This window comes from Pundamilia nyererei, unplaced genomic scaffold (assembly GCF_000239375.1).
Source record: "Pundamilia nyererei isolate P.nyererei 1_Seehausen unplaced genomic scaffold, PunNye1.0 scaffold00022, whole genome shotgun sequence".
In the NCBI taxonomy this organism is placed as follows: Eukaryota; Metazoa; Chordata; class Actinopteri; order Cichliformes; family Cichlidae; genus Pundamilia; species Pundamilia nyererei.
This window is the reverse complement of record NW_005187423.1, coordinates 4,704,652-4,727,857: the sequence shown is the minus strand read 5'-3', so window position 1 is coordinate 4,727,857 and position 23,206 is coordinate 4,704,652. Positions and strand designations below refer to the sequence as shown.

Below are 23,206 nucleotides of genomic sequence, written 5' to 3'. Positions count from 1 at the left end.
ACACGCAAGAGCACACACAGAGAGGAAGTTTAAAAATCATGGCTGCACAGGAAAAGGTCAGAGGAAATGGAAAAGGAACAGGAAGGAGAGAAACACAAGAACTAAATGAGAGAAGAAGATTTCAAAGAAGCACATCCTGGTGACAAGTTCACAGTGGGTTTCACTTGAAATTGGCAGCAAGCTTTGCACAAACACTGCAGTGGGACCTTTGCACTTTCTATACTGTAGCTGAGTACATATATGTATATGTACACTATTTATTTGTATACAGTAATTAAAGTAAGAACCATATCATTATTTTGGATTTGGGAGAGGAGGTGGGCCTGAATGCTTTCTATATGCATTCAGTGAGTTTAGACTGACAAATAGTGTACATTTGTGTAACCATACCTGCACATGTAACATTCAGAGTCTGTTAAAGATTGAATGCTTTTCTAAACACCATTGCATTCATTGGAGAAGTATCAAACTCAGTGGTTTTTGTTTTTATTCCTGACGACTACTCTGTCATTTGCCCCACTTTCTTTGATTTTAAGGCTTTGTCAGCTCCACCTACTCATTACATTATAGAAAATCGTACTCAGCAGTCAGCTCTTTGTTGCCACAGGATCTCAGAAAGCGCACTGAAAAATATCAGCTGCACTTCATTTGTCACTGATGGACGAGTCTGGAAACACACAGGAGCTGTTTGTTAACACTGACTACTTTCCTCCTGGAGTCTGTCTCAGGTTAAAGCCGTCCAGAGCAGCCCACACACAGTCACACATGGCATTTTCATGCATTCGATTTTAATGAGACAAATGCTATGGCTTTATGAAGGTGCGGGGAGGCAAAAGGCATGCACACGACAAAGACGATGTGTTTGAAAGTGATGGCTTTTATTTCTCAGGAAAACCAAACTCATGTACAGCATGAAATGGCATCCACAAGAACAACACGTGAGTCTGAAAAAGCTTCTTTTTTTTTTTTAGCATGCAAAGTATCACATACAGATGTCAAAATCTCCACACAGTTTTGTTTTTACAGAAGAGTGTAACATCTCATGTTACAGATAGAGCCATGGGTACAATCTGATCGAGTTTCTGGTAAAAACTAACAGTTTCAAAGTCATTGCAAGAGTTTAAAATGAGATCCCTGAGACTTTAAAGGATGCTGTGTGTCATTTTTTATATTTCCCACTGGTGTGAAAAGCCATAAAGGTGAGTAACAATTATGCTTAATGATGAATCCAGGGTGTAACAACAATTGCTGAAATCTTGTCAAACAAGCCGAAGCTCATGTATATATATAAACAGGGGCACAGGCCGTGTGACGGGAATATGAATTAGTGTGACACGGCAAGGCTCGCTTACACTGGTGTTGTGCACATATAAACACACATGTACACACAGGAAGACAACGCTACACGCAAAGCTTTCAAGGTCCCAGATGTTTGAAACACGAGTCTTTTTATGAGCATCACGGGGAGTCTTTAGTGAGGTGTGTATGTCAGTGCTGATGTTGTGAGTGTGTGTGTGTGTGTACGTGTTCAAAAGTTCAACTTCAAAGAGCTGTGTATAATATGTCCATTCAGCAGGGTGTGTGTGTGTGTTTGTGCAAGTGTGTGTGTGAAAGCGCAAATAACCTTTAATAAATAATGTTTTCTGTCAAACTAAAACTTTTTTCCACCCTTTGTCCGTTTCTCACACACATCAGAGTGAACAGAGTTTTAGAGCCTGCCAACTGGTTTTTAGGTCATCTGAGAAAAGTTCAAGAGTATCAAGTCGTTTAGAGTGGAGCATCTCCTGAAGTTAATCCCCTACATATAATTTATAATGTCACAGTTTTGTGGGACATTTCTGTGGTAATTAATTTGGACTTGGTGTGTTTCTGTTTCAGGAATGTCCTTTAAGAACAGTCCAAGTTAGGTCTGATGACTTTCAGTGTAAACCAACTGCCCTTCAGGGCCAGTAAATGTCGATGTGAAAGCTGTTTCTTTTTTAGTCTCACTACACAAAATAAATACTCTTAATATATAATTAAGTTTTTAATTTTTGCTGATGATTTTGTCTCAGTTTTTGTTAAAGAAATAGTAACATTGTGTAATATGTCATGTTTTGAAGTTCACCTGAGGTTGTATTTACCTCATTTTAAGACCTGTTGAGGACTAATTTATTCTTAATATATCCTGATATATAAAACCTTAAACTTGTGTTCCATTTTGCCTGTAGTGCTATTTATTTTGCCTGCATTGTTTTGGTCTGAGCAGGTTCACCCAGCACCTATTTTCTTTCTGTCTGCCAAGCTTTTCACTACCCAAGAGGAAGAATGCCTCTACCTGTCCCGAGGCTCATGCGAGTGACAGCGTGACAGGATGTAAGTACTGATGGCGTTTCCCCTCAGCTGAGCTTTAACGTTAGCTAGCTGCATGCCTTCTTTGGTTGGTGGGTGTAGTTTGACAGAAAGAAAGCAAGGTCATGATTTCAGGAAAAAAGACATTCCTGCGGAGTTTTTCAATTTCCTTTTTCACTGGGGCGCACTCCAAGGCAAATGCCACAAGGTTTTATTGTATTCAGGATATTGCAGACATTTCTACAGTGGACATCCCAGAAATTGGACAACTCTCACTTGAACAATTTAGATGAATAAATAGCGCCACAGGCCAGAAGATTTGGGGGTGAACTGTCCCTTTAATCTATGTGAAAAAATATAAGCCAAAGAAAAAAAACTCCCTCAAATGTAAAGCCTGCTATCATGTGGATGTGTGTGGACAGCGCGTGATGGATGATGGCTATTCTTATGAATGAGCACATGCTTGTGTTGATGCGCGACAGCATGCACGTGTGCTCCGGTGCTTTTATGCCAGTGTGTGTGTGGGTGTGAATGCACATGAAACCCACCTTCCTTACAGTCATGTTTGTTCTCATGCAACACGAAGCCATGGCGACAATGACACACGTAGGAGCCCACCGTGTTGATGCACTCGTGTTGGCAGCCGCCGTTGTCCTTGCTGCACTCGTCTTTGTCTATGAGGGATACACATGCAACACGTCAGTGATGTGGAAACATCAGAGAGATGAGATGGTGGGAAGGGAGAGAAACAAAAGAGGACAGTAATGAGGTGCGGGTGCAGTGGAAAAGGAGAAAATGAAGACAAGTTAAACATTTTATTGCAAGGCTGAGAGTTAAAGCCCAGCAGGATGATCAAGTGAGCCATCCCGGCTTTGAACGCTCTCTGCAGCTTACTTTTGTTTTTTTTACTACAGTAACAGCTGGAGATCAATAAAGGAGAAGTTACTCAAAAAGGCAAAAGTTTGCATTGATTGCCACGGAGAAGAATATCTAACGAAAGAAAACAAAAAAAACTTTCTGAAGTTTGTTAGTTTGTGTAAGTCTGTTGTTGTGTTGCAATCGTTTACGTTCAGGTCACAGCAGCTGTCTTATTTAGGTTTACTGAATTTTGATTATTCTTTGTGTTTATTTTGAAAGTATTACTTCCCTTGTGTGTCCCAATGTGTTGTTTTGCGTCCTTAGTTGTCCCTACTTTGTGATCCATTAACTTGTCCCTGATTAGTTTCATCTGTTTTTTGTTAACATACCCTGCTTGTGTATCTTGTTTGTGTACTTGTTTTAGTCTGGGGCCCAGTTGCAGTCGAGCCCCTGTAACCTCTCTTTGTTATGAGTGTAACACAGACTGAAAGCACGCGTGGCTGCTGAAGGGTCTCTTAATTAATGGGTAGGGTAGAACCACAGGAGTAAGCTTTGGGATGCACTTGGCTTTCTCTAATGATGGAAGAAACTTCAAACCATCTGCAGTGATTTATACAGCTATCAGATGGAAGTAATAACATCATGTCCATAACTTTCAACATGCATACACTCTAATGAACAGTCTCTGTTTATGTTATTCGTATTTTAGTGTAGAGAGACAGGATATCAACCAAAAATCCAGAAAAAAAACACATTACATAAAATGTATAAATTGATTTGCATGTCATTGAGTAAAATAAGTATTTGAATCAAAACAGTCTGAATTCTGGCTCCCACAAATTGGCTGTGTGTCCATGTGGCACACAAATTACAAGATTGTAGACCTGCACAAGGCATAGTGAGCTACAACACCATCCGCAAGACGCTTGGTGAGAAGTTGACAACTACTAGTGTGAATATCAGGAAATGGAAGAAACATAAAATGACCATCAATTGCACTTGGTCTGGTGCTCAAGGCAAGATCTTGAATCACAGGGTTAGGATGATCATGAAAAAGGTGGTAGATTTGGTAATGACCTGAAGACAGTTGGGACCAAAGTCACCAAGAACACCACTATTAACACACTATACTGTGCAGCACCAATGAGGTCTCCCTACTCAAGAAGGCATATGTAGAGGTCTGTCTTAAGTTTGCCCGTGAACATCTAATGATTCAGAAAAGGCTTGGGGGGGAAGTGGTGTCGTCAAATGAAATCAAAATCATACTCTTTGGTGTCAACTTCATCTGCCAAGTCGGAAAGAGGAGAAATGCTGAGTATGACCTAAAGAACACCATCCCCACAGTCAAGCATGGAGGTGGAAACATTATGGTTTTGTTTTTCTGCTAAGGGTACAGCAGGATTTCACTGCCTTAAGGGAACAATGAATGAACCTCCTTCCCTCAGCCAGAACACTGAAGATGGGTCGTGGATGTGTCATGACAACAACCCAAAAAATATCACCAAGGCAACAAAGGAGTGGCTAAAGAAGAAGCAAATGAATGTCATTCAGTGGTCTAGCAAGCCTCTTTTATGTAATGTGTTGTAATGTGTTTTTTCTGCATTTTCAGCTGATATATCTCTTGCTGCATTAAACTGAAACTATAGTAAAAGTGAGAGAGAGTTCATTTCTTTGGAAGTGAGCAAACTTGCAAATCCAGCGGGTGATCAAATAATTATTTGCCCAACTGCATGTCATAAACTGCATGATTTTTTTCAATTCATCATTCATTTTTGCTATGTGCTGATACATAAAAGATTTCATCATTCATCAACTGTATAGGGAATTGGTCAGAATCCAATAAAAACTTCTTAGTCACTTTTGGAACCTTTAAGCCTCTGTATTTATGTTTATACCCCACCATGGTACTTTGCAGTCCCATCATATACTACATAATTATGTTAGATTATTATTGGAGCTACATATTGGTTGTACTGAGTAAAAGACTCCATTAAATATACAAAATATGAAAAAAATATTCACAAGGTTAATATAAATTAAATAGTTTGTTTTATCATTCAATACACATTACCTCAAAATTCAGAGTGAACATGTGGTGTCTTGCGAATGTTTTGGGAATCTGAAGAATCTGAATAGAATTTTAAAATAAGATTTGAACACCAAGTAAATGCGCATGCTACAGTATTGTTTGGTCTGTTCATCTTTTAGTCCATTGTTATGCGGTTGCTAGGTAACATGATGATGTTGATGAATATATCAAGCATCAATCAATTTGTTGCTATAAATTAGAAATTAGTTATTGTTGTGAAATGTCAATGATACAGTACCTTTCGGTGTTATAGATGCATAAAAGCTGCAAATGGATTATTTTATCCTCTTGGTAACTGGCAACATGATGACATCATAATGTCTGATATAGATGAGAACCTTCAGGGCTTAAGATGTACTTGTGTACCAATGTTGTTTGCACCACTCCCGATCATGTATGAGGAGTTTTTAGGTAAACAGACACAGATTGTTTGTGTTATAGTAAAATGTTTGGCTTGGCACAGAGTTTGATCAAATTGATCCGGTTGCAGGTTAAAGGTGGAAACGTTTTAAAGTCCAAAAACAAACTCACTTCCCAATCATTTTCTCTCCCTCATACTCAATTTGTGGTGTCCTCTAACCACTTGGATTCACCACAGGATGGGCTGGGTGAGAACAAAGACTTTGGTGAGGCTGAATCCCGGGTGAAGGCGGAAGAAGCAACGGAAGGTTCGCTCTGCTCGGGGTTGCCACGTTAAGCGCGGACACAGAAAGAGGTAGAGGAGGTGAGGATGGATTGCAGACCGCACAGGAAGACAGAGGATGTATGGGGAGAGTGTGGGAGCACAGTGTGTTTGTGACTGAGAGAGAAATAGATTCCTATAAAGAGATGTGAGATTAGACACAGACGCCGAGTCTCACTTCAACTTTGGAGCTTGTGAATCAAACTAGATCTGCTTTTAATGAAACCACTAAATCCTCTCTCTCTCCCTCTCTTTCTCCGTGTGTGTTTGTCTGTGTCTGCTGTGGTATTACAGTGCTATTGTGGGCTCAGTCTCACCCTATCACAGGCTAAGAAGCTTTGCGGTCGATGCTACACAGTGTTCATTGTAGTTGTCTTCAGGTCAAGCACAAAATGTCCACACGCACGCACGGGCAAACACACACGCACACACACACACACGGATTAGTAGTATGTGGGAGGCTGAGGGGACCTCCCTAAAGCTGCTGGCTGTTCACCAACCAAAAGCTATCCCTAAAAGCTTCTGACAGTAACTGAGCCACACAGCAGCTTTTAACACACAAGTACGCACATTATTCGTATCTGAGTAATTTCCTTTTGCAAGCCTGCCCCACTGAACTGTTTAGCTGTGTGTTAAAGGTGTGCTGCAGGTTAGTTGAATGCAGTTAACAGCTTTTCTTCCTCTGAAGTTGAAACTGTCCTGATTTTCTCTTCAAGTTTGCAGTAAATTGTTTGAGTAAAAAAGAGAAATCTGTATCATAACATCCAACAAATTTCTCCCTGAAACAGCAAGCGGGGAACATTTGTTGTATTTTTAGTGGAAAACCGGGCTGTGTCCCAATTTCATACTGTTTAAGACTGTCTTTGAGATTGCAGTTTAAAAAAAAATCAACGTACATATATTTGCATACGATAATCATGGCCTGGATTTATGAAAATACATGATGGTGACAATACTTAAACATTTTGGAGAATAAAAAGCTTTTTTCACATCATGCATGCTATATTTCTTTTGGCCAGCTTTGATGGCACAGATTTGAGGGGTGTTGTTTCAGTTTGCACTGTGACCACATTCATTTCCATCTAGACTTGGATTTTTTTTCTCCTGTATTGATGATGGGAGAGTCTTTTTCAGCGCATCCCAAACATTCTTAATGGGATTAAGGTCTGCACTCTGTAATTACCAAGCCAAAGAGTGATGTGTCATGCTTCCCAAACTGCTCTTTTACTCTTAGAGCCTGATGAATCCTGGCATTGTCATCTTGGAACCACCAACAAGGAAGTAAAAATCCACTGATGGAAAAAGCTGACCACTCAGTGTATTCAGGTACTCAACTAACCTCATTTTTTGCAGGGCCACATTACGCTGCTGAATCAAGACCTGACCAACTGAACCAAACCCAGATCATAGGACTGTAGCCAGAGGCTGGCAGTAGGGAGTATTGCTTCATTTGCCTCTCCTCTTACTCGCATCACTGTCCTACTTTCATTGTTCCAGACTCCAGTCATTATGGTCTTCAGCAAACTGGAGCCACACTTCTTTGGTGAAGATGATGGTTCTGCATTATACTTCAAGGTCTTTAATAATGTGTAAACCTAATGCTACTTGGTTCAGCAATCTCCATTTGTTTTATTTGCCTGATGCAAACCAATAACCCTTTCAATCCTTCTGAAAAACAATAACATGTTTTTCACAACCACAGGATATGTCTTCTAACATGGTTGGTTAAGCTCCTCACAGCATCAGTTATGGTTAAATAACCTGTTACCATCCAAAACATAGTAATCACTGCAGTCATTATCTAGTGTAAGTCTTAGTTTGCTTAGTTAACCAGGTGATGACTTGTTTTTGGACAGGTAGTGTATATTACTTTTCATTCAGTAAACAGTAAGTAGCCATATAGTACATTTATTTGCTGAATATTTTAGAACCTGTAAATTGATCAAACTCACCACTTTCTTCATTACTTTTTTCCATATTAGCTATCATGCAATCACTGTGTGACATAAAACAATAACTACACATTCATTATGGGTAATTCCATTATTTACTTTACTTACTAATTTTTTAAGGGTTTTCATTTAAGGCCTAGTTGGGAGCTTTAATTTGGATGACAGAAAGTTGCAGAATAACATCTCATAACTCCATATTATCACAATTTTAGTCCACCGAATCATAGATTTTATCAATAATTTGTACAATACTGGGACACAGAACGTTTCCTTCTGGAGCAGAATGGATAAAGAAAGGATCCACATCAATAAAGTAGGATCTATCCATTCCCTTAATTGACCAGAGCCAATCAGAGATCAATCCCGATTGTGAGGTCATGTTACCTCTGACCTTTGATGAGATTGCCAGCCTGGTGCCGACATGACCACGAGTTGAACTGACGCGCGTTACGTCCTGGCACGACTCAAACACAAACATACGCTCCTGACACTGTGCCAGTCTGTCTGAGGGGAGAGAGGGCAGAGAGCAGGGTGAGTGGAGGAAGCCAGAGAGCAGGTGGAGGCAGCATGAAAAAAAACCCAAAAACAGACAAATATGCAAACAGCTCTGCATACACATGAACATTTCACCTAATACTAAACCATGCAAACAACCTCAAATGAATTCACAGCAGAGGGAGATGGGGACACAAAATGAGGCATGTAGATGCTCAAACAAGAGTGTTTATAAGAGTGCTAATGCCTCCTAAAGCCACTTCTTCTGCTCTGGACATTACACGGTTACCTAAATCTCTGCGGCACAGTCAGTGATGGCTTAGATATCAGTAGCAGTGTCTTTCTGCTTTTTTCCAAGCGAGTGTTTTACTTACCTAATCTAAACAATCTAAGCAATCCAGATTTTTTGGTGAGTGCAACATGACTGGAAAACTTTAACACAACACATGGCTAATTCTGACTAATCTCTCTTATTTCTCCTGTGTGCATCTCACCTTTAGACTGATATGTCTCGTTAGTCTAAACACTGAAACGGCTGCCAGCTTCAAAGGTTAAAATGTTTGCAGAAGGGGAGGATCAGTGTTCGGCATGAGTTTCTGGCAGTGTGACTGAATTCCAGTGGTGCCGAGCATGAAATACCAGAAACCGCCCCTGCACCATAATCCACTTCTCCTGTGTCCATCTTATTTAAAGACTCCTGACATTCCAGTAAAAAACAGGCCTGACACACACAGTCTCACACACGCTGAGTCACACGTGTGTTTTACCTGAGAAGAAGTGAGCTTTAAAGCCTTTCTTAGAAACGGTGTTGTCCGACTTGAACTCAATCCTCATGTTGTTGTACTGAGAGGTGATGACCTCCGGGACCTCGGTACCACAGTATTTACCATGCAGCTTAGAGTCGGATGAGAGGCCGCTGCGCACTTCTACGTAGTCGTATTTACACACCTAAACAAACAGGCAAGGCTCTTGTAACAAACAGTCACGAGGTGGCTGCTATTTTTACCTGCTTCCTTTCTCTCTCACTGAAATGTTGCATACAAATACTCACCTCGTTGCCTTCAAGCTCGAACGCTTCAAACTGCATGGAGATGCGATACTGAGTGGGCGCCACCACCTGCCACACGCAGTTTTTGTTGGGTGGGTACTCTTTAGGCCAGCCAGGTGTGCTAATGGTCCCATTTAACTTTGATAGAAGACCACCACATGCCGCTGGAAACACACAGGTGTAATCAGTTAAGAAAAGACACAAATTCAGCTTTTTTTTGCCTTCATTTGACAGTTGAAATGAACAGAGGAAACTGATTCTGTGTAAAGTAAGTTTTTTTCATTATTATAAAAACTTTGGGATGCACCTTCTCATTGAATTTAGTTTGAAATGCTGCTTGAAAAAAAGACAGCAGAGAGTATCTGAAAAGAGTTGAATCACTACATTTACAGTTGTAGTCAAAAGTTTGCATCCACTCATCATGATCAACTGAAGTTTGCAGCTGCCCAAACTAAATGCCTTGTGGAGAACAGTTTTATAGTCAGACCAGACAAAGGCTGAGATATTTGTCTATTCACAATGTGAATAGATGTATGTTTGAGGGACTTTCAAATCTAAGACCTTTGTACTAACTGTGAAGCACGGTAGAGGCACCATCATTGTCTGGGGCTGTTTTGCTGCCAGTGGTACTGGGATATTGCAAAAAAGCGGATGAAATAATGAAGAAGCAGGACTACCTCCAAACTCTTCAATGTTACCTACAATCAGGATGTAGACAATTGAAACTTGAGTACAACTGGGTGTTCCAACAGGAAAATGATCCCAAACACACCTGGGATCATTCCACAGGTTTTGGAATGAAGAAAGCAGGCTAATATTAAGCTTCTGGAACAGCTTTCCCAAACCAACCAACCAATTTAAAGGAAATCTATCAATTTTGCCAAAAACAGTGATCATCTATCGAACCAGAATCATGCCAGAAGCTTGTTGATGGCTACTAAAAGTGTTTTGTCAAGGTGCAGCTTGCAAAGAGATATTTAACCAATTATATATTTGATCCCGTATGTTTGCTTTTGACCCAGTGTGGACTGAAGAAACTCCAAAATAACTTCAAACGTATACACCCTGTATTTTTAAAAGGAAAAGAAAAAGAGAACAGAAAGAAATCATTAAAAGCCATTAAAGTTCATTCTTAGATCCATTTGTCGTGGTATTTATGCCCATGATGAATGTAAGTAAACTTCTCAGCACAACTGTATATGTTTTATTATGAAGCACCAGGAATCTCCAGCGTCAAGCAGAAGTGAAATGATGTTTTGGTCACTGTTACAACTACTACAACATGACATGATTTCACTTCCTTCAACAGCAGGATTTTTTTTAAATGACAGGTTAACCTTTTTTTTAAAAGAAAAGGTCACTTACTATTAGAGGAAATATGGCATTGATGTAACTAATTATAAAGCAACAGCAATGCTGTTATGCTATTATCAAAAATCTTATATTAAGAATGCTATAGCTAGCTAGCCCAAGGTGAGCATACATCAGGTGTCAGACAGATATGTTACCATTTGATTTTACTTGAACAGTTTAACCTTCCACATTTTTGAAATGCTCCAAAAATTAAAAGGATGTTTTATTACCTTTTCATCTTTGCTGGTTAACACAGACTAGAGAAAAAACTGATCAAATTCACTTTGCTTCTCTATGGCAATCGAGTAGCAATTTTTAAGGGGGATCGTTTCCATGCATGCTAATCACTGTATAAATAAGCAATGAGTAATCTAGGTACCTTAAATATAAAAATGTTTTATTATTGTCTCTCTTTTATGACAGCTACTTTCAAGCACCTGTAGTCCAAAACCTAAGCTAAAGAGGCGTAAACGTCAGCTGCATGTCTGTGCCCCGGAGAGTCACTGCACTACAAACACCTGCAGTTCCACAAATTCTGGTCGGTCCCCCAAAACCTTTACCACAGAAATATCCAGGTTTACGCCCTGATACAAATAACAGCTTCAGTCTCTAAAGCTATTTTTCTTCAAAACTGTGCTTTATTTTAACTCACTGCTTTTTGTGTTATTAGGGGCGGGGTCTGTTTGAGGCTTCACTGTTTTTAATTTAAAACTCTGAAATGCCTCTTAGCTGTGTTCGTGGTGTTGGAAGCTGTCGGAATACTCTCGAGGGAATTATCAGATAAATAATATTCCTTGTTGTGTGAATCACTGTGCTAACAGCCTGACCAAGAAGTCCAGTTTCTTTCACTGAGTGTAATCTAGTAGTATTTTTATTTTATTTTTTTTTTTGGCCTTATTTGGGGGCCTTTTTTTTTTTTGCTTTTTTTTTACCACCTTTTTTGCTTTTTTGGGTTCTTCCCAAACCCCTTGCTTCTTTTAGGCTTTTCTTGCTTTTTTTTTGCCCCCCGGTTTTTTCCAAAATTTTGGTTCTTTTTTTGAGTAATTCTTGAAGGGCTTCATTTTAGTTTATTTTCCTTGGATTGGTTTTATTTTCTTTCCTTTTCGGAGTTGTTTTGTTTTTTTTTTTCATTTTTTGGTTCTTTCCGGGTTATTTTTGGGGGTTTCCGGGGCAAGGCTTTTGGCCTTGGTTCGGAAGGTTTTTTTTTTCCTGTTGACGGCGACCATTCGGATGTTTTTTAGTTTATTTTGCCAAGTAACATTCACATCCTACAGAAACACAATACAGAGGAATGCACATAGAAGCAGGAATGCAGCGTGCCAGGCACACATACTAACTGTTACCTTCACAGCTCTTCTTGTCAGGGGCTAGTTCATAACCTGGGTCACAGGCACACTTGAAGCTGCCGAGAGTGTTTACACACCTCTGTTCACATCCACCATTGTCTGGCTTGGCACACTCATCATCCTCTGAAAACACACATACACGTCAGAGTGCATAACAAATGCTTTGTGAAAACACAATCAACTGACGCACAGCTTCTCTTTTTCTCATAGTCACACACACACACACACACCTTTGAAAAAGTTAGCAGCAAAGCCGGCCTTGTTTACAGTCCCATCTGAGACAAACTTCATCCACAGCGTGTGTGAGGTAGAGCGCACGTCCTCGGGTTTGTCGTAGCCACAGAATCGCCCAATCAGAGGGCTTGTTTCGAGCGGGCCATCCCGAACTTCCAGGTAATCGTAAGCGCAGCTGTCGTGCCTCTCGATCTGCACCAGAGGTATGCACAACAAAAACAGTGAGATACACGAAACATCGTCCTTTTTACATCGAATCACAGCTCATGCTTAATCGTCTCCCTGCATCGTAGTTCATTTTTCCCTCTTAATCTAAGCTAAACTGAAAACACGACCTTTGACCTTACCCATGTGGAGTCAGATTGAGTCGTTTAGCAACCTGACATTTCAACAGCATTCAAACTACAAAACTAATCCTCCGCCGCCTGCTGTGTGTCCCTGCACACTCACACAGACACACACATGCATGCACCACTACATTTATTAACTTCTTAGCAGCTCTACAAGCGTGAAATTTGACCCAGACATTCCTAAGCACAAGCACGGGATACACATAAATGCATGCACAGAAAGGCACACACACACACACAAAAGGAGTGAGTCACCTCGAAGGCCTGGAAGCTGAGCCCAACGTTGTATCCCTCAGATACAGCGATCCTCCACACACACTCTTTGGAGGGTCTGTAGTCATCAGGATAATTGGGAGACTGAATCTGCCCCGAGTCCTTGGTGATTTCCCCTCCACAGATCGCTGCACCGGGGAAGACGAGAGGAGAGAGAAAGGTTGGGTGTGCATCAGCTGCACTGACTAAAGACACCTGAAACACAGTCTGTGTACACTATGAATAATGAAAGCCCCGAGATAACTCACAGAGCACATAAGGTCATCAAATTCACAGGCTGGAATTATTATTCACAGTAATTATTAAAGGTCTCTGGATTCGAGTGTACGAATGCTTTTATTTGTTAGTTTGTTTGAATGAAGGCGTTTACCTTCGTAAATGGCAGCGAAGCCTTTTCCTACCCAGTTGCTGCTGCTGCGGAACTCAATCCACATCCTGCTATCAGTTGAAATCAAGACGTCGGGAACTTTATCTCCGCAAAACCTGCCTGTGAAACACACACGCAAAAGCAAACCCTTTAAGTCGTGTCATTCAGTGACTGCTGGGGCAATTCAACTCACAGCTGACAACATGACACTGTTACAGCCTCCTCGTTCATTTCAGTGCGATCGCTGCAGCTGGCAGAAAAAAATAAAGTCATCTGCCACTTAGAATGTACAGGCATTCACACTGTGTAAGTAGAGTGCACTATAGTGTGTCTACACGTATGTGTGTTGTAAACAACAGCATACTGTGGAAGCATGAAGACAAGAAGAGAAAACTATATTGCTGCTGCAATACTTTTGCCTCAGAGGAGTTTAAACAGCTGTGGAGCATCTTGTTATCTCATCAACTTTCACCTGTATTTCCTCGCATGGATTTCACATAACACCATTATGTGTGTTAGTGCAGATTGTGTTGATGTATACAATTAGCGCAGTTGTCAATCCTAACACAGCCTTAAGAGCAATTAAATGAGTCAAGAGGAGTTTAAAAAGCCTGTTATCTATTTTAGAAAATTGCTCCTGCTTCTTAATCTCGGAGTTTTAAAAGCCAAGTGGAGTGGAGGAAAAGTGAGCTGCCACAAGCTAAAAATAGGAGTGAAGTTACTCATTAACTTAGTCAGGGAGTAATAGAGTAATTAATTTTAAGGCAGTCAGCCTGCTTCCTGCCTCTTACCAAGCAGCGGAGCTTTCCTCCAGTATCCATCTCGAACTTCAATGTAGTCATACCAGCACAGACTGCTTTTGTACAGATCCATGGTGGTGAAGTTCAGAACAATCTGGCAGAGCAAAAATATGGAAAAACAACAACAACAGCAAAAACGTGTTTAGTAAGTTTAGTACAGATCTGTTCATTGAAGATAAGGAGAGTGAGAGGACAGGAAGAGTGGCCTACCTGCAGTGTTAAGACTTAATCAATATCCAGTCACTCTGGCAGAGGTTGCTTATTTTTTATTGGCTTTGCATGCACATTCACTACACTGTAGGGTGCTACTGAGTGTGTGCGCATGCATGTGTGTATGTGCGCACCTTTTCTCCGGGTGTGACAGATATTCTCCAGACACAGTGTGTGTATGAAGGGTATCCATTGGGGTAACCAGGAGATGAGAAGTTGCCTGTTGACTCTTGGAGCGTCTCCCCACATGCTGCAATACACACACACACACACACACACACACACACACAAATGGAGTTACATTTTTGTGGCAAACCCTGCCATCGTGTGCAGTCCTTTCAGCTTTGTACTGATGGTTTACAATCGGTACATTACTAAAGAACACATGGCTCTCATATTTATTATTACTCTCAACCTTCACAAAATGTTTTAACTGCCATTTTAAGTAAATATATTTCAGGCTATTTATTCAAAACAATAGCATCAGACATGCTCTGTTTGTGAGCCATTTATGTGTATATTATCTGATGCATCCATATGGAAACTGTTAGACATTATTTCTGACGTAGAAACAAACTCGCGTTCCGTGTTGCTTTTGGCTTCTTTCAGTTTTGCATGTAGGAGGCTACATTTTTTTGTCCCTGTGTGCATCCGTGTTCATGTGAGGTCCAACCTCAGTCATGAAGCCCTTTCACCATTTAGCAGAATTAAACATTCCTCAGTAGTAAAGCCACTGACTGTAAGTGAATAGAAGTGGCAAACTTTTAATTCATCACATAGGAAAAGAACAACAGGGCTGAATGGAAAAAACAAACCCGCTGCTTTTCTCTCTTTATCCGTCATCTTGAGTTCAGTGCTGTCACTCTCTTTCAAAAGGAGGTTAGCCAAATGTGCCCCTCCAATCCCATGATGCATGCTGTTTTCCCCCCACAATGCCCTGGGGCTCTGTTCATCTGTCAGTGAATATGGTATCACTCAAATATGACCTTATAAGGCTGAAGTTGTATCTGTTTGCAGCTGAGACCCACTAACACAGACTCGCTCACTATAGACAATCAAAATTATTAATGGTATGTATGCATATAGTACTGAGCCACCCATCATTTCTTGATATTTTGCTAGGAAAATAGGAAATAGGTGTGTACTGTTTTAATGAGGTTGAATGTCAGTATTTGGTGTGACCAGTTTTTTCTTCAACACAGCCTGAACCCTCTTAGGCAGCTTTCTAGTAATTTCTTTAGGTAGTCTTTAGGAATAGTTCTCCAGCATTCTTGCAGGACATTCAAAGCTTTGGATGTTGGCTGCCTTTTGTTCTGTTCTCTGTCAGAATGATACTGCTTCAGTAATGTTGAGCTCCCGGCTCTGGGGAGGCCGATCCATGACTGAAAGTGTTCTGTTGTGGATTTTGCTTTCAGATCAACTTTGCCTCCTATGTTGATCTTTAGAGTTATATTAAGTTAGTTTGATGTCTTTTAAACTGTAATATATGTGTGTGTTCAGGTGTAACAGTAAATGAGACTACATTTACATGTAGGTATGGCTCTGAATCTTGTGTAGTGTGTGCACTGATCCTTTAAATTTGTGAGAACACGCTTACATCAAATGACCACCGCCATCCATTGTGGTTCTGTGTAAACTGCTGGCATACACACATGTCAGATCTCACACGTCTTAAGTAGGCCCGAGTGACAAATTTCACATTAGTTGGCTGAATTATCTGGCACGTCATAGACTTGGGGATGAAACACATTGGAATTCATCAATCCATAAGAACTGTTACCACTGACTTTCATTCCAGTTCTTGTGTAATTTGGCAAACATCAGCCTTTTCTCTCCATTTTCCTTCCTTAAGAATGGCTTCCTGACAGCCATCCTTCAGCTGAGAGCATTTCTGGTGAGACTGGGTAGATGGATCAACTAAAGGTCCAGCTGCAGGTCCCGTGTCAGCTCTTCGCTGGATTGTTTATATTACTATTTAGTGAATCCATGAGTTTCAGATACTTTTTTTTCATTTTCTTTTTCTGTCCTCTACTTATTCAGTTTCCTCAAATTATTTAGGGACACACTGCAGAGCAAGTTTTCACCTTATGTTTTTAATTAGCACGTTATTAGTGCAAAAATACTATTTTATGCCTTAAAACACAATCTGAACTCAAACTGTGTTATCATTGGCGTTTCTTCATAGATTGAAATAAAGACATGGGACATTTGCAAAGGCACATTTTTATGCTTAAATGATTAATAGATCAGTTTTAAGTGAATTAACCAACACAATTCCTCTGAAAATGGTCAGGTACACAGACTGGACTAAAAATGAGTTGTTAAAAAGCAGCTAATGTCCAATAAAATAAATCTTTGAAAGAAATAAATAAAAAGAAAAAAAATATTTCTAATTTCTCCTTAAACTGGCTCCTTGAAAGCAAAATGCAAAGAAATGAAGAGCAAATCACAACTTTTCCACAGTACTGCATATGTCAGCAGTAATATAGTAACAGAATACATACATTAATAAAATAAAACTGTGGTTTTATTTAAATATGTTATTTATTGTGTCCCACACTCCGTAGATCATGAAGCACAGAGCTTATTGTGTTCAGTGTTCAGTTATTCAGCCAACTACTCCACAGTACCTTCATCACATACCTCCTATAGCTGAAGTTTGCCTGCATACATGGCTGGACTTTGGTGTGCTGTTGCAAATCCCACAATAACACACTGCACTTAACAGTTTAATAGATATCCAGGTGCAAGTGCAGAAATAGGATCATTAAAGGATCAGTAAATTTTACTGTGTTTCTACAATGAAACCAGAGCAGCTCTTCTGTCTGTAATGCTGACTCTTTTGCTTTAGAGATACGCATTGATTTTGCTGCTGTCAATTTGTGAGAACAGTACACGTAATCAAAATGACCAACACCATGCCAAAAGTTTGGCATGCATACTCGTCAGACCTCACATCCAGGCCCGGGTGCCGATTTTGACGTTAGCTGGCTGAACTGATGATGCCTCATAGACTTGGGGATGGAACTGTGTTTGTGCGTCTGTGTGTTTTCATATGTGGTCAAAAGTAATGGCATCATTTGCAATTATAAACCTTTGTGACATCGCTGCACTTCATTGTGAGAACAGATCCAGATCACATTAGAACGACTCACCGGGGACCAGAGGAACGCCAGACAAGCACGGGCGTGCACTTGAAATGTGTGTGTGTGTGAGAAAAAGACACTGAAATAATGGAGGGAAGCATCACATGAAAAAACAAAACATGTTACTCAATTTCATGTCCAGACCCTGGAGAATGGAGGGCCGGGCCGGTCTTGCGCCAAAGACGTAAGCAGATAAACAGAAGTAATTTTTTTAGGTACGCGCTATGACGACAGCACTCACATTCACTGACGCACACAAACATGCACAGACACACTGCAGACTGAAAGTAAAAGCATCTGTACCTGGACATCTATACAGCTTTCTTGCCTGTGCAATGTCTCCTTTACTGAGCCTGGTCCGCTGACCAATTGCAGGCCGGACCCCATTTTCATCTCTGGATGGAAGGATGGTGTCGAGGAACATCCCGCTTCAGCGAAGAGAAAGGAGACAACATGTCATTGCAACACATCAGTAAAATTAAACAACAATCTAACAGTATGGACAAGCAAACAATTTTCACCCAACCATTGCAGTTTTGTGTTTTCTCTAACATGTGCATTGGAACTGACTGGGGAATGGGAGGGCTTATATAAGCGGGTATGGCGCAGATTAAAAAGCATCCTCAGTCGGAAAAAATGTAAAGTAAACCCATGACACTTTCTGCTGCCAAATCCAAACTTTTTTCACCATTTTAAATGGTGCAGATGTATAAAAAATTGGAAAAGATTTCTTAATTCTGAAAGGCTTCCATCAGCTTCACTGCATCATGTAAACACATCTGATTTCAGATGAAGTAAATGTGCTATAGTTGTCAAAGTCAACACAAGCACAGCTCAGTAGGGCACAAATATGCTTCAAATGCAAAGTAAATCATAAAATCATAAAAGTTGCAAAGCAAAAACAAACAGTATGAAATACATGACATGGTAATGACCGGTGAAAATAGTTTGCGTTACAATAAAGTTTGCCATTTTCACTCATGCGCTTTTCTAGACGCCCCTCTGAGCTTCATTTGACATTATAAACTTGCGCAGCAATCAGACTGGACATTAAACGAGCTTTAGCCTGCCAGCTACCTAGTGTAAGCAATGTATGATGCCCAGCTGAACAGATGTAAGAATTGTGCAATCAGGTAGTTTTAAAGCTAGAGCTCTGTGTCCTGCTGCCTCAAGCAGCAGCATCTCCTGAATCAAATGGAGCATTTATGGTAGTGGTGGTAGTGGGAACTACTTCCTGCTGTGTACTGCATGTGAAAAAGATCAACTTTGGACAGGGTCCCAACCTGATTCTCCTGAGGTTATGTAGTGAGAAAGAAGCTTTTGACATGTGGGTAGGACACCTAAAAATTGTTAATTGGCAATTATACCAACGCTGGTTCACAGTGTTTCTTGTTGTGTTACTATGTGAGTAACACAACAAGTGAGGTGTTTAATTTATGCATAGCTGAGGTTTGCGCACGGAAAGACAGACTGGAGCTAACATAATAAAACCAAACAAAACAACAACAGCACAACACAGAAAAAGCCCAGACTTTACTGTTAATAACTAAATCAATCTTGGCATATCATAATCTTTGAAATTCAAACCACTGCTTACCGTGAGAAGGTGTTCCTGGCGTAGTGCATGATGCTATCAAAATCATATGGCTCCCCAAGAGAGTTCACCTCCCCTGGCTCCATCTTGAGGAAGTTATATTCCTGGCCTGGGAACCAGAAATTCCACGCACGCCGTACAAACACACACATACGCACAAATATTTGCACACATGCAGATGTAGCAGCATGAAGAGGTTTTAGTTTGATCAACAGTCAGACTGTAACTACTTAGTTTGCTTTCATAAGTGCAAAAGCAAACAGCCTGCGCAACACATCTATAAAAAAAATAAAATGACTAAATGTGAACAGAAAGGGTATCTTGGGGCTTTTATTCAAATACTTAAAGTCCAGCAGAGCAAAACTGGTGAAAGCTCTGATTTGCTTCTAAATAAAGCCGTGGGTCAGGTCTGAGATACTGCTGTGTGATATGATTTCACACCTGTCAGATTACACTGTGGTGCAGAGAGGTGTGTTTGAGCAGAAGTGACAGACTGTGGTGAGAGCGGTCCAGGTGACTTCACAGTCATTAAAAGGCTCATTCACACTCACTCAGCTTCTAGACTGAGTGTGAATTTGGAAACGCACACACTCGGTCTAGAAGCGCTGCTGTTTGTCTGCGTCTAGAAACAACCTGAGTGATCCCAGCAGAGACCGCAGGTGTCTAATAATAGGTCTCACCTGGTTGGATGTTATCCCGGATGATGGTCACGTGATCGTCACGGTCGGGCCGCGTGTGTTCGTGCCAGAAGCCAATGACGTGGCCCAGTTCATGCACCACAATGCCAAACTTGTCACAGTTCTTTCCTATGGAGATGGCCTGGGGCCCGTTTCCACGACGACCCACATAGGAACAACACCTAATGAGGATTATTAGGAAGTTGATAGCAGAGAGATAGGTAATTTACTACACAGTTGGCAGTGGAAATAAGAATCTGCAGTGTTATGTTCAAGTAACAATAAACGCACACACACACACACACAAGCGCACACACATCTTTTCAGGATTTCCTGGCCTCCACTACATCCACAAGAGGAAAAGCGGCAGGATTTAGGTACATAAAACACTGATAATGCTGCGGTTTCATAACCCAACGCTGTGAGAATTCACATATCGCTGTTCAGAACGCACGCATGCACATAGACACACACACACACTCGCTTTCCTTCTCTTTTGCTAGGTAGCAGAGACATTCGTGCCAGGCTAACAAATCTGATTAAAGTTATCCAGTGAGCTGATTGCACGGTAAGAATCAGGAGTCACTGGAGTAGATACAGTCTCACTCTCTGCTTTTTTGGGTGGGGGGGTGGAGGGGTGGAGGGAAACCGTCAGTAAATTCATACAAACACACAACAGATGTACATGTACTGTGGTTATGTGTGCATTTTTATTTTATGTTTCCTTGTTTGTCTGATTTACACACATCCACACTGCACATCCAACCTGCAGGGTACTTAGACGTCGGCTTAAAGTGCCTGATGCAGCCAACCAATCACAGAACACGAGCAAGTGACATCACCAGTTAACACATAGATATTTTCCTCACCTGCTGGTTTTTACATTTAAAAGCAACCTCATTTGGACTCATCCATGTATAACTTTTTGAGCTTCATCAGGCAACAAATATTATGGTTTGAAGTATTTTTGATGCTTGTGGCTGCACGGCTGGAGATATCAAAAATGCAATTTCTTTTTAAGCACTTTATTGGAAAATTATAAAGATGTCTTTCACGATTTCAGAAAAAGAAAACCACAAGTTAAATTCCTTCTTTACACAAAAACACTGTCCAAAAACTTCACATATAAATTACAATTGCTCTAAAATCGGAGACGTTTATTGTCTCCCGTTAACTTTTCCTTTAAATGTGCTTCAGTGCTTTTGATTCATGATGCCATGGGCACATTTTAGTCTACGAGGTTTGATACCACAGTCTGTTAACATGTTTGCGAGAAAATTTCCAAAGGTACCGGGAGTCTGCAAGCAAGCATGTGATTGTGTTTAATTCTCCAGCCATAAAAAAAGTGTTTCAAGATGTGACTTTGCCACAGTCAACAAGGGTATTATAACTAACTCAAACCAAAAGAGAAACCAAATTAAAACTACAAAAAAATATTACAAGAGACACTAAAAGAATCCTAAACTGAATTCCAAATGTATTTATTTATTTTTTTAAATCAAATTTGACTCTACACATCTACAGCTTGAATGTTGAGGTAAGGTTACATTTCTCAATGCATCAAAATAATTGATCAAATAAGTGTTAAAAGTTCAAATGACTCAGCAGTCAGAAGCAAGTCTTAGAAAATGTTTTGATCTTCTTTTTAAATTTGGTCAAATTTTTGGGATGTCGTGTCTGTGACCCAGCTAGGCTGTGATTGTAAAACTTGGTTCAATTTTAATAATAAAAGCCGCTATAAACTATATTAAACGTGGGTGTTGATTTACCTCACTGGGTTGGGCAGGTAACCCAAGGCTAATGCAAAGGCACTGGTTTCTTTCGTATTGCAATAAAAACTAAAAAAGCCCCAAATATGTAAATATGTTTAACTCTAACTGAACAAAGACAAAAAAATACATTAAATTGTATTTATACAGCACCAAATCATAACAACAGTCACTGCAAGGTACTTTATATTGGTAAAGACCCTGCACTAATGGAGAGAAAACCCCAACAAGCAGACGACTCCCTATTAATAATACTTGGTGACAGTGGGAAGGAAAAACTCCCATTTAACAGTTAGAAACGAATAAAAGAAAAAAGAAAATCAAATAAAAGAAAATGGAACTATAATAACACCGACAAGGATGCAGTGAAACTACCAGGTACTGGATATTTGGTCTTGAATATTAAGTTTTGAATGTGTCTGTTCTGTTAATCACAATAACCAGATAATGAGCGTTAATAATAATCTATGTACACATACTGTAATAACTACACAGTCTCTTAATGCAAACTTTTGTGGTGCTAGCAGAACATTGGATAAAAAAAAAATCTATACATTGTGAAAATCCTTGTTTCAAAAACATGAATTAAAATTTTTGTTACTCCAAGTCAAAAGCTCCAATTTTGCATCTATAAAACACTTTGTCATATAAGCAAAAGCTGGAACGAGTGAGGATTCTGCATTTTGACATTATTAATACTTGTTAAATAAGAATTGTTTCTAGGTCATTTTTACACCAACTCTGTAAAGTCACAGTTGGAGCTGGATATCCTACTCTTTCAACCATGTGCACAACACTGTCTCAGAGCGATAAATGCCCTGATCTCAGGCACCCTACAACCTCCCATCCAGTCAGTTGAAGTGTCACCACTGTACAAACACACTCTGACCCACCGTGCTGCCACTCGACAGAACAATGCTCTTCTCCAGAATATGAACAAAAAAACTGCACGAACATACAAACACTTAAGCCAAGCGCCGTGATTGGTGGGATGGGGAAACAGGAGCAGGACAGGAAGGAAAGTAGAGCTATTGTTGAGTGACCACATCGTCTCTCTGTGTGACAAGGTCACTTGTGAACTCTAGGTACACACACAATCACAAACAGACACACATTTCCAAACCAACCCGCAGGGTCTGTAGGTGAAGACTATGTAGCTTTCTTCATCTGTCTTCTCAATGAAAGTCACGCATGTCTGTTTCTCCCAGTGGCGCATGGCCTGCTTGAACATGGCCCTCTGACTGCCTGAAACACACAAATTTTACATCCTCCTTTTACACAATCACTCATGAGTGTGTGATTTACTGCTGATCGGGCAGCCTTCCAGCGGAGTTGCTTACCAGTGAAGTTTCCTCCTATGACGTAGGGAATGACTCCTCCAGGCCATATCCTCTCAGCTCGGGAAGTGGCTGCTCGAGGAATACGAGTTTTCACAAACTTTCCATTCTTCCCAGCTTTCCCACTTTGGCTCTTTGGACTGGCAGCTCCCTTGCTGTCATTTTTGGGGAGATAATCTAACAGAATGGTGAGAGGAAAAGTCACAGTTAATTAAGTGTTGTGTTCAAACCTAATAAATGTTATAAATATGAGGTCATAAATGTGCTTCCACAGTATTGGATAATGATGCTTCTT

At 40.4% G+C, this 23,206-nt stretch overlaps 1 protein-coding gene across 2 annotated transcripts in view; it reads right to left on the bottom strand.

Moving 5' to 3' along the window:
• tll1 (tolloid-like 1) overlaps nt 1–23,206 on the bottom strand; it is a 56,865-nt gene that overhangs the window by 10,929 nt on the left and 22,730 nt on the right. For both annotated transcript variants that reach the window (XM_005727007.1, XM_013909245.1), the window contains 14 exons: nt 22,915–23,088; nt 22,702–22,819; nt 19,809–19,987; nt 19,132–19,237; nt 17,838–17,962; nt 14,523–14,638; nt 14,170–14,272; nt 13,382–13,498; nt 12,994–13,139; nt 12,385–12,580; nt 12,152–12,277; nt 9,459–9,619; nt 9,175–9,355; nt 2,880–3,005 (listed from right to left, as the gene is read on the bottom strand). In XM_005727007.1, coding sequence (XP_005727064.1) covers nt 2,880–3,005; nt 9,175–9,355; nt 9,459–9,619; nt 12,152–12,277; nt 12,385–12,580; nt 12,994–13,139; nt 13,382–13,498; nt 14,170–14,272; nt 14,523–14,638; nt 17,838–17,962; nt 19,132–19,237; nt 19,809–19,987; nt 22,702–22,819; nt 22,915–23,088 — 1,974 coding nt within the window. The remainder of the gene's footprint in view (nt 1–2,879; nt 3,006–9,174; nt 9,356–9,458; nt 9,620–12,151; nt 12,278–12,384; nt 12,581–12,993; nt 13,140–13,381; nt 13,499–14,169; nt 14,273–14,522; nt 14,639–17,837; nt 17,963–19,131; nt 19,238–19,808; nt 19,988–22,701; nt 22,820–22,914; nt 23,089–23,206) is intronic.